We start from the raw sequence: 11,241 nt of genomic DNA, 5'->3' as shown, positions 1-11,241 counted from the left end.
ACTGACGGAAAGGCCTCTCTACGTCCATATATATAGCTCCATCTCTTTTTCTCTCAGTACATTGTAGCTGCTCTCTCTCTCTCTCTCTCTCTCTCTCTCTCTCTCTCTCTCTTCTCCCATATAATACATATCATGTCGTGGAATCCATCTTCATCTTCCTCAAGCAATCAAGGAGGAGAGATGAGACATAAGATGAGTTTCCCTCCTGGCTATAGATTTGCCCCGACTGATGCAGAATTACTTGTTCATTATCTGAAAAACAAGAATCTGGGTCATCCTCTCCCTATTGATATAATCCCAGAATGCAACATCTATAAGTACAATCCCGACCAACTTTTATGTAAGTAATATAACTTCAGCTTTATTTTATTGATTTTTTTTTTTTTTTTTTTTAAAGCTTACTATAGCCACAACATTCTCTACAATTTCGAAAGTGTATTAATTAAGAAAGTTGTTTTTTCAGGTGATTTTTACAATGGAATGGGGAACGAGATGTATTTTTTTACGCAGCGGGAACGAAAGTGTGAGGGTGGGTCCCACCCAGATATCAAAGCGGCCAACGGATATTGGAAGGCCACCGGTGGAAATACAAAAGTTACCGACGGAGATAAAACAGTTGGTTATAAGATGAGTTTAAAATTTCATAAGGGAAAAGCACCCAAGGGAGAGAAAACTGATTGGCTGATGGAGGAGTATAGGATTGATGAAGTGGATCCTCCCTTGATTACGAGTGTGAGTCAGACGACTGAGCGTGGGAAGAGGAAGAGATTTATCGGGAGCCATGATCACGGTAAAAAGGTGATAAACAAATACAATATTTATTTATCTTTTGATGTTTTTCTTTATTTTTATTCTTTCCTTTTTTCTAATTTAATTAGGCAGATGATGCCTAGTAGCTCAGTTGGTTAGAGCTTGGTTCGAATAACACAAAGCTGATAAAGACGTTTCAACACTAATTGAGTTCATGGGTTTGAGTACCCAGTGTGTGTAGATGTGAGTGTGTGCACGTTGAAAAGAAGACAAAGAAACAAAATCTTTGGCCATTAAGTTCTTGAATTTTTTGGGTTGCTAGCTTGTGATTCACTGTGTCTAAAAAGTGGTGTCCATCTTCTATTATTTTCATTATTTCTCTTTTAAATCTAATCAGTATTTATAAGTGATTAATGTTTTCTTCCTTTCTTTGCTCACTAACCTTTCTTGTATTTTGATTTTCAATGCTAGATGAGTGGATTCGTTCTCTGCCGAATCCACAAGAACAGATGGACAGCTAAGAAGGCCGTTGAAGCCAGTTCTGATCAATCAACTTCATCTAGGTACACTGCATTCGACGTCTCCGAAATTATCATATTGAATGAAAATTTTCCAGACTGGGAAGAGGCCTGGCCAATAACTACGACTAATATTCCCGAGCACCGACTGGGTTCGTTCCAGCCCCCTATGCAAGAATTTTGTAACTTTTGAAAGGGTCCCCATAATGTGTACGTGAGATCTACTCCGACCATTAGATTTGTAATCCAATGTTAGGTACTTGCAAAAAAATTAGGCTAATTTTTTATTCGGGTGGGCCACACCAAAGAAAGAAAAAAAAAAGTTGCAAGTGAGACATCTACCCTTGATTATTACATAAATCCATTTTAACCGTTATATGCCACTCTAATATTATAAGTATCCTGTCCAAAAATCTAATCCATTCATGATTCATGTGGGCTGCACTAAGGGAAACCGTTTGGAAGGTAAGCCTTGCCCTAATGGGGCTGAGTTTTGGGCCATGGACCTAATATGGTGTGAAGGACGCGCATTAGCTGCTCACAGGTTTCAGTAGTGAGACTGGCTACTAAAGTGACGTAACCAAGTTTCGTGGGCCCCACACCGTTCATACATTGGAGAGATCATTTTTATGGTATTAACCAGAGAATTATGCATATTTAAGGCTTGAGTGGACCCCACCACAGAAAACAGTGGGGAGAGTGACGCCCCACCGCTGAAACCTTCCAAAGGTCCACCATGATGTTTATTAGAGATCCGACCTGTTCATGTGTTAACGCTGACATGAAATAAGGGAAAACACAAATACCAGCTTGATCGGAAACTTTTGTGGCCCTTAGACCTTTTTAATGGTGGGCGTCACTCTCCCTACTGTTTTTTGTGGTGGGGTCCACTTGAGATTTGGATCTGACTTATTCTTTGGATCATGCCCTAAATATGATCTCTCCAAATGGATGGATGGTGTGGATACAAAACATACATCATAGTTTGGCCCACAAAACTTGGTGACGTGAAGTATCTAATCCGCATCCATGGTGTGACACACCTGATGGACTGGGTGGATTTTATATCAGCACCAAGATGGAGCCCACCAAAGTTGCCGATCCCTTCTCGAAAAACCTGTGATATTACTCCCCTTCTCTTCCTAGTGATGCGTGAGATGTGTAAGTGGAATGATTTTTCTCGAGACGCTCTTCCTTTTTTTAAGAGGCCCACCTTTATGCGTAACTGAGATCCACTTCAACCATTAGATGTATAGTTCTATTTTTGGCCTAAATCCAAAAAAAATCAGGCTAAACCGTGATTCAGGTTGGCCACACCAAAGGAAACAGTTTGGAGAGAGATATTCACCCTCAATATTTACATGGCCCACTATGATGATTATATAATACATGCTCCAACCATTAGATATCACACCAAAACTGATGGTACATTTCCACGTACACTTTTTTCAATCATGTGGTTTACTTGAAATACCTTTGAACCAGAATTTTCATCCTATGGCCTAACATGTGATGACAATCTAGGTGGTTGGGGTGGATCTTACATAAGTGCCTTGGTGGGGTCCACGCCTCAAAAATCCAACCGATTGGAATGGGACGCAGATTAAGGAGAGACATGGGTAACAATTTACTGTGTTGATGCCTTGACCATAAGGCCCACCTCAATGTATGTGTTGCATATGCATGCCGTCCATTCATTTTTCCGGATTCAAATTTATTTTGGGTATGGTACAAAAATAATGCATCCAAATCTTAGGTGGAACACACCATAGATATTGAACTCCCACTATTAAAAACTCCACGGGTCACCAAAGTTTTGAATCAAGCTGATATTTATTTTATTATTATTTATTAATTATTATTATTTTGTTCATCTAGGTTGAGTGACCTTATGAAGAAGGTGGATGGAAAATAAGCATTACATTAGGCTTAGGAAGTTTTTAATGGTTTTAATGGTGAGCGTTCAATCACCACTAATTTTCTCTAGTGTGGTCTATCTGAGATTTGGATCTGCATCATTTTGTTTTAGATCATAGGTAAAATGAGCTGACAAAATGGATGAATGGCATAGATATGCAACAGATACATCGAGGTGGGGCCTATGATTAGGGCCTCACCATCAAAGTTGTTACCATTCCAGCATCTAATCCGCACTTTCGGAAGAAAGTTTATCAACCTTGACGGGCGGCGGGTTGGCTGACGTACATTTTGGTCATCCTATTCTAAGCCTAGTCCGTTTATAAAATGGGCTTATTTAAGCGCGAACCTGACCCTCGCTTGATATTCTAGCGTAAGCTTGTCCTGAAAGTCTGATAGGCCAACTCCACCATTGATACCTAGAGCCTAATCTATTTACTATAATGGCCCCATGTTAGCCTAAACCCATCAATGACCTATTACCTTATGACCCAATCTGACCCACTACGTTATAGTCAAGCCATACACTTCAATACTTCACACACCTCTACCATTTCTCATGAATATAATCTTTTCTAATTAATTTGTTTTCAATATTCTTGTTGGTTGAAAAAATAGTTAAGTAGGATAGGTCAATTTATGAAATGGACCAACTCTACTAAACAGCACAGGCCCTTTTTGGCATCCGAGCGTCTACGTCCAGAAAAAGGCCGACCCCTAGAGGGACGGTGTAATTATAAGGACACTCACAGGAGACAGTCGTAAGTCTACTCAAATGGTCAATTTCCAACCTAATTCATAGTTCGGCTATAAATCTGCCGTAGCTCAGCTATAGGTCGGCCATAGGCCGATTGGAGCTCGACCAGAGCTTGATCATAGCTCAACCAGAGCTCAGCTATAAGTTGGGATATCCTTCGAGAGAAAGAAAATGCTCGTTCCATAGAAAAGGTCGGTAAACAACCGTTCCTTTAGATCAAAAGTCCGAAGATCTTTCTAATGGCCCGAAGATCTCTCCCAAAATCTTCGGAGGATTAGATCGAATACCGAGAACTTTAGGATCTGATATAAATCCTAAACGGATTCCTAAACAAGTTTCATCTCCAACGAAGACTCCATATTACATACGTCTTTCCTCTCTTATAAATAGAGGGATCCCCCAACCAAACTAAGGTACACATATTTATACTCTAATATTTCACTGGTGACTCTTTTCTAAGAGAGATCCTACCTTATTAAAGACCTAAAATCCTGACTTAAGCAACGGAGGGTCCCCTGTACAAACCAGGGTCTCTTTTGTCTTTCGTACTTTTTCGTGCAGGTTTGAACTGGTTAGCTAGGGAGGATCCGCCAAAAAACTGCATCAACGATTTTCATGCACCTCTACTTTCTTTGCCTACATCCACTAGTTTCATCTGCCGTGTTTTTTTTTTTTTTTTAACATGCATTTACTATTCTCACTTAGATCTATTTTCTCTAACTACTTCTACTATTTTCATTTATATCTACTTTTCTAACTATCTCCATCATTCACACAAGACACATGTCATTATATAGACAACCTCCCAACTCTATAAGTAGGACTAACATGCAAGCTTACAAACCAAATATATGTCATCTACAAACTTAATATTTTTCATGGAAATATATAAATTGGGTAATTGTTGTTTTATTTTCTTCAATTTTTTAATATTTTAGAATATTTTTCTTACATTATCCTATAGGCTACTAAATTTGTGTTTTAATTTTAGGACTATTATACAATAATATTATAAATTAAGATTTTATTTATTATTATTATTATTTTTTTTTTTGCCATTATCATTTGCATGTCTCGAAATTTATATATTTCTTTGTATATTGTAGGGATAAAATCAGCATATTTCATATTCAATTGGGATATTAGAGGAAACTGAAAAAGGTAATATATTCATCTTTTAAATTTTATTTTTTTTATTTTTATAAATTTTATTTATAGGTTACAAATTCTTTTTCATGATATGCTTAAACTGAGCATGGGTAGTTCATTCATGTAATAACCAAAGTTAAAAAGTTATTTTAACCATATAGTAGTTTTGAGTATATTATCTTGACTCTTTATAATAAGATAATAAGTATATGGACTCTAGTGACTCTTTATAACCACATGAATAATAGGGAAAACTGAGTGGATGGAATATAGGATCGATGAAGTCGATCCTCCCTCGATTACGAATGCGAGTCAGACTGAGCATGGGAAGATGAAGAGATTGGTTGGGAGCCATGATGATCACAGTAAAAAGGTGAGAAATGAATACAATATTTATTTCTATTTTGATGTTTTTCTTTATTTTTATTCTTTACTTCTTTAATTTAATTAGGCCATACTGGCTACTAGCTCAGTGGTTAGAAATGTTTCTAATAACACAAAGCTGATAAAGACCTGCATGGACAATTTATACGTACGTATCACGGATCCTTACCCATGCTTAGGGATGGACTCAATGGGTTTGAGTACCGATTGTGGTGTGTGTAGATGTGAGTGTCTGCATTAATAAAAATATAAATAAATAAATAAAATAACAAGAAGAAGAAAAGAAATGGAATTCTTTGGCCATCAGATTTTTCAATTTTTTGGGTTGATATATATGGGAAATGGTTCTATGCCGTCGACCCTGTGGGAAGTTCCCATGAGGTCGAGCTGTGTGGCCCCACTGTGATGCATGCCTAACATCAACACCGTGCATTTGATGGGTCCCCTTTAAATTATGGGATATCCCAAAAATCAGCCGTATATGGAACTAAGGTGGGTCATACCAGCTAAAATCATATGAAAACGTGCCTAAAACATATAAAAACACTTGGTAGGTTCACCTAAAATTTTGATGCGTCTAAAACTTGGTCTGATCCCTCATCAAAGTGGGACACACATGAGAGATGCGCTGGATTTGTGAACCACATCTCAGTGGGTTCAGAACTTCCTATGAGGTCGAGCTTTGTGGACCCCACCGTGATGCGTGTCGAACATCTACCCCTATCAATCAGTTGCACCATTCCATGGTGGGCCTCGGGCTTAAAAATCAAGTCAATCCATGACTTGTGTTGGCCACACCACATACAAAAGTTGAGAGGGGTTACCTTCCCATTAAAACATTCATAATCATTTGTTGGGCTCACCGAGATGTGGTTCATAAATCCATCCCATCCATTATGTGTGTCCCACTTGGGTGAGGGGTCAGACCAAGTTTCAGATGCATCCAAATTTCAGGTGGGCCCCACCAAGTGCTTTTATATGTTTTGGGGATGTCTTCACATGATTTTAGATGGTATGGCCCCTCTGAGTTCCGTGTACGGTTGATTTTTGGGATATCCCATCATATAAAGGGGACCCATCAAATGCATGGTATTGATGTTAGACACACATCATGGTGGGGTCCACACAGCTCGACCTCATGGGAAGTTCCCATGAACTCGACCGCATAGAACCGTGTGTGTGTGTGTATATATATATAACACTGTCTAGTTGGAACGGTTCAGAGAGAATGTAAGCCTGTATTTTCTTTTGAATGGAGTCTTCTTCCTAAATCAATGCATGCTAAATGGGCTCAGAAGATTGTTGTTATTCCTTCCTATAAACAAGGTTGTCAGCTTATCACCCCTAAAATATGAAAGAAATTGTTTCAAATGCGGTTTTGCACATTTATTCATTTAGCACACGAGTGCTTCATTAATTATAAATGAGAATTATGATTCAGATGTCCAAGCGGAGACATTTCTCAATAGGATAGCTCTAGAGCAGTCATTTTCAGTCTAGAGCTGTACAAGAGCTAAACGAGTCGAGCTTGGCCCGGCTCAGCCAACTGGCTACCTCAGCTTGAATTCGACTCCGGCTGGTCCTCAGGCCTTACTAGTCAGCTCGGTCAGCAGCTCGGGCCAACTCGAGCCGAGTTAGAATTTGAGCCTACAAGTTGAGTTTGAGTTTAGATTTTAAGATTTTTAATTTATATAATATATAATATTCAATATATAATATATAATTTTTTAATGTAAATATTTACAAAATATTTATATTAAATGAAACTGATCCAAGTCAAATCGATTCGAACCGAGTCAATTTCCGAATCAAGTCAAGTTCGGTCTAGCTTGGACTCGTTCGAAATCTTTTCAAGCTCAAAAAATTAACTCGACAAGGCTTGAACTCAGTTTCAAGCCGAGTCGAGTCAAGCGAGTTAACGAGCTAACTCGGTTCGTGTACAACTCTAATTTTCACTTAAAAGCATATAATAAAAAGCCCTAATGACACATCAAATTATCAATATTTTAGTTGCGCCATTACGTTCCCAATAACCAATTGACATCTTAGCATGAGAACTTGGTATGGGTTGTGGCTGTGCGAGCACTAGAATTATGTTATTCCTCCCAAAATTATAGTTATCTTAAGGAACCGTAAATACCAATGAGTTAAGTGGACTGTGAAAGCTTTTGTCAACAGATATTTTAACAGAAGTATTCCAATATATGCGTGCTGCCAATGGGCGGAGCTTGGGCGAGGCAAATTTAGAATTATGAATAGATGCATCCCAAATGGTTCAAAATTCGGCCGAGCCAACCCTAGCCGGGCCTGTTGACAGCCCTACTAGTAATTAAAGCTTTGTAAGTTCGCTGGTCGTGGACACGTTCATTGCAAAGATGGAGCAGAGAATATTGCCCGATCAGAGGTAGAATTGAACAGGACCATCAGAACCTTAAAACAGTTATTTCTTACAAACCGGAATGAGTTTTTCAACATATCATATATGATTTTCGATAGGATAAGCTACTTCGTAGCCAACCAAAATATGATTTTGGGTAGGAGACGCTACTTTAGCCAACGTGTAGTTGCCCATGCTAGATTTGCGAGATTCCATCAGATTAATGGTCAAAAGTCCATTTTATTTTTCATTTTTATTATAACTAGTAAGTTTTAATTTGATCATAACTTACGATCCTTTGAGTTGTAGGAGTCGTTTCCACCATGAAAGGGGCTTAGAAAAATTAGGAGAATAATGTGGTTAGGCCAAATTGGGCATTTACTATTTTTGGCTGACAAACATGAAGTCTAATAGGAACGGTGACAGGTAGTAATTAAGTCACGTTTTTAGGGAGTTTGAGTATAAAAGATCATCCTAGGTTTGAGCTCATTATTTAAAGAATTATAAATTTATTTTTTTTATCATCAATTAATTTATTTTCAAATTTATTAAAAAATATTTTTATTTTAACACCCTTGGATTTGATGAAATTCTATAAGAAATCTAGAGAGCTTCATTGAGCAAAACAGTGATCGACCTCATCGAGGCCTTCCTTACATTACATTCCCACACGCCCATTACAGTAATCCTCATTAGTCATTTAAGTGGACTGCCTCTTGAGATGAATGGCCTAGTTTTCATCTAGGCCATCTAAAAGTGCTGTCCACAGTGCATTATTTTCATTATTTCTCTTTTAAATCTAATCATTATAATTTCTAAGTGATTAATGTTTTCTTCCTTTCTTTGTTTACTAAACTTTCTTGTATTTTGATTTTCATGCTAGATGAGTGGATTGGTTCTATGACGAATCCACAAGAATAGATGGAGAGCAAAGCATGCTGTTGAAGCCACTGATCAATCAAACATGGATGAATGTCTCAAAGAATCAATGTCATTTTGGCGCGCTCAATGTGATGACTCTAAGATTCCATTCTTTCAGCAACCTCAGGCGGGAATTGTTATGGAGGCAGGTGGATATCTAGCTGATTTCTCTACAAGCAACTACAACGAACCTCCTCAAGCACTAAATACATCTGGGTGCACTCCATTCAACGACTCCGAAATTCTCATCTTGAATGAAAATTTTACAGACGGGGTGGATGCCTAGACAATTCCTCCATAGGCTACTACAACTAATATTCTCAAACACCAACTTCATTTGGGTTGGCTCCATGCAACCACTCGAGTAATCTTTTCTTGGAGAAAACTTGGGACGAAATTCTTCTGGATGCGGGTGGATGCCCAGTTGATTTATCCATGCTCAACAACGAAGAATGTCCACCAACTTCATCTGGGTTCACTACATGCAGCGACTCAAAAAATCTGTTATTGGAGCAAACTTAGGAGGAAATTCTCTTTAGAAGGCGGGCGGATGTCCAGCTGATTTCTCCATGCTCACTGACTGCGACGAATGTCCACCAGCTTCATCTGCCTCCTTTCCAATTGTCCCCGAGCAACAGCTTCACCTGTGTCCTCTACATTCTAATCTTCCGGCAATCTTGGGATGAAAGTCATCTGAATTTGGACCCAACATAGGATATTAGTTTGTAAGGATTCTACAGATGTTATCTAAACTGATTTTGCCACAGATGAAATAATTAGTTTATGATTTTCTTGTCTCCTATTCTCATATTTGCAAAGAACCGCGCCAGCCTCAGTGCTAGTAGTGGGTGAAACTTTCATTTGATCCAACCTGTTCATCAGGCACGGTGCCTCTTATGTACGATGGAACGAACGAAGAAATCATGATGATTGAAAACTTACGTGGGCCATACCATAGGAAACAGTTGGTATGGAACACCAACCATTGGTTTTCTGCAGGGTACACAGTGCTCTTTATATTTCCTCTCCATGCATTCACATAGCGCTTTTCCTCTCCATGATGAAAGCATTTCCCTAAAACCAAGCAGATCCATGATCGGATGTCCCGCATGTCATTCAAAATTTTTATGCATGTTGTATATGAATTAATGTCGTGAGTAATTTCTCTTTGCATGTATATTGAGTGCTGTAAAGCGGATCCATGCAATAGATGTAGCCTGTTTCTTTTCGTGGCTCCCAGCTGAATGAATTCACAGCCAATTTTTCATAGCAACAAAATTATAAGTTGTATTTATTTATTTTTTTTTCAAGAAATTAACCTACAATCATCCATGAGGCAAAATATAAATGATAATGGACATGCGGGCTTCCCTAGAAAAAAAAGGACCTGGGCGAAGCCTATCATAATCTAGCAGGAAAATGAAAGGCAAGAAAAACAAAAGGACATCCCACAAGAAGGAAGAAAAAAAAAAAGCCCAGGCACCCTGAGCTCAAACTTGGGTCACTGGTTGCCTCCACCAGAGACGAGCCCAACTGCCCCAGGCCCACTATATCCAGGAAAAGGAGACCCTCAACCTAGATCAGGGAGCTCCCAAAAATCCGGACCATCGAGGCCGATTGAGACTCGCACCTTTATTGTGAAAAAAATAAAATCAAATTGGTCTGTACATTGGGTGGGCCACATATATGTCTTGGACATAACCCACTGCATATCTTCTTTCTCAAAAAAAATGCACATTATTTGTATTCTATTAATAGATTATACTATTTTTTTTGTTTATGTATTTGTACTTTTTTTTTCAAAAAGGTGGGAGCACACCACGTGTACTTTTTGTTGTGGTAGATGATACTTAAAAGAAGGTGCACTATTTCCATGAAGATGTAGTATCTCCACATACAGGCTAAGACAATCCCCGTGGGTTTCATTTCCTCGTTCTTTTTACTTCGGGACATTTGGATACCGCCAAATAAATTACTTTTATTATTATTATTATTATTACAACAGGTGATAAGTTTGGTTTATATGCTCATATAGTAGGTCCACTTCACGGAACCACTAGGGGCCTGTTTGGCCGGGCAGACTGGATGGGATTAGATTGTATTGGAAGGGATTGGAAAGAGCAATCCCGCGATTGGCCGGGCGTGCCAAACAGGCACGTTGAACTTCTGCCTGGATTGGAGCAATCCCATGGGATTGCCAGCAATCCACTGACATCACTATTATTACCTTGAAATCTACCCGATCCCTCCTAATCCCATTTATTTTGCCTGGGACATGTTTGGGTGGACGGATTGGAAGGGATTGGCCAGGCGTAATCCCGAGATTGGCCAAGCGGGCCAAAACATACTCAGTGGTAGATTCCCTGGATATAGCAATCCCATGAGATTGACAGCAATCCACTGACGTAGCCATCATTACCCGCCATCCACCCTAATACAATCTAATCCTATGGGATGGAACTGTCCAA

The 11,241-nt window shown here is 38.9% G+C and overlaps 1 protein-coding gene across 1 annotated transcript; it reads left to right on the top strand.

The window, feature by feature from the left end:
* Window positions 1-192: 192 nt before the first annotated feature.
* LOC131246901 (NAC transcription factor 29-like) lies at window positions 193-9,059 on the top strand. The gene is made up of 6 exons (XM_058247368.1): window positions 193-340; window positions 464-798; window positions 1,222-1,450; window positions 5,340-5,464; window positions 5,543-5,623; window positions 8,892-9,059. The coding sequence occupies exons 1-6, from the start codon at window positions 193-195 to the stop codon at window positions 9,057-9,059; spliced, it is 1,086 nt and encodes a 361-aa protein (XP_058103351.1).
* Window positions 9,060-11,241: the final 2,182 nt, after the last annotated feature.

This window comes from Magnolia sinica, chromosome 5, assembly GCF_029962835.1.
Source record: "Magnolia sinica isolate HGM2019 chromosome 5, MsV1, whole genome shotgun sequence".
NCBI lineage: Eukaryota > Viridiplantae > Streptophyta > Magnoliopsida > Magnoliales > Magnoliaceae > Magnolia > Magnolia sinica.
The sequence above is the reverse complement of the archived record's forward strand: the minus strand, read 5'-3'. Positions and strand labels throughout refer to the sequence as shown.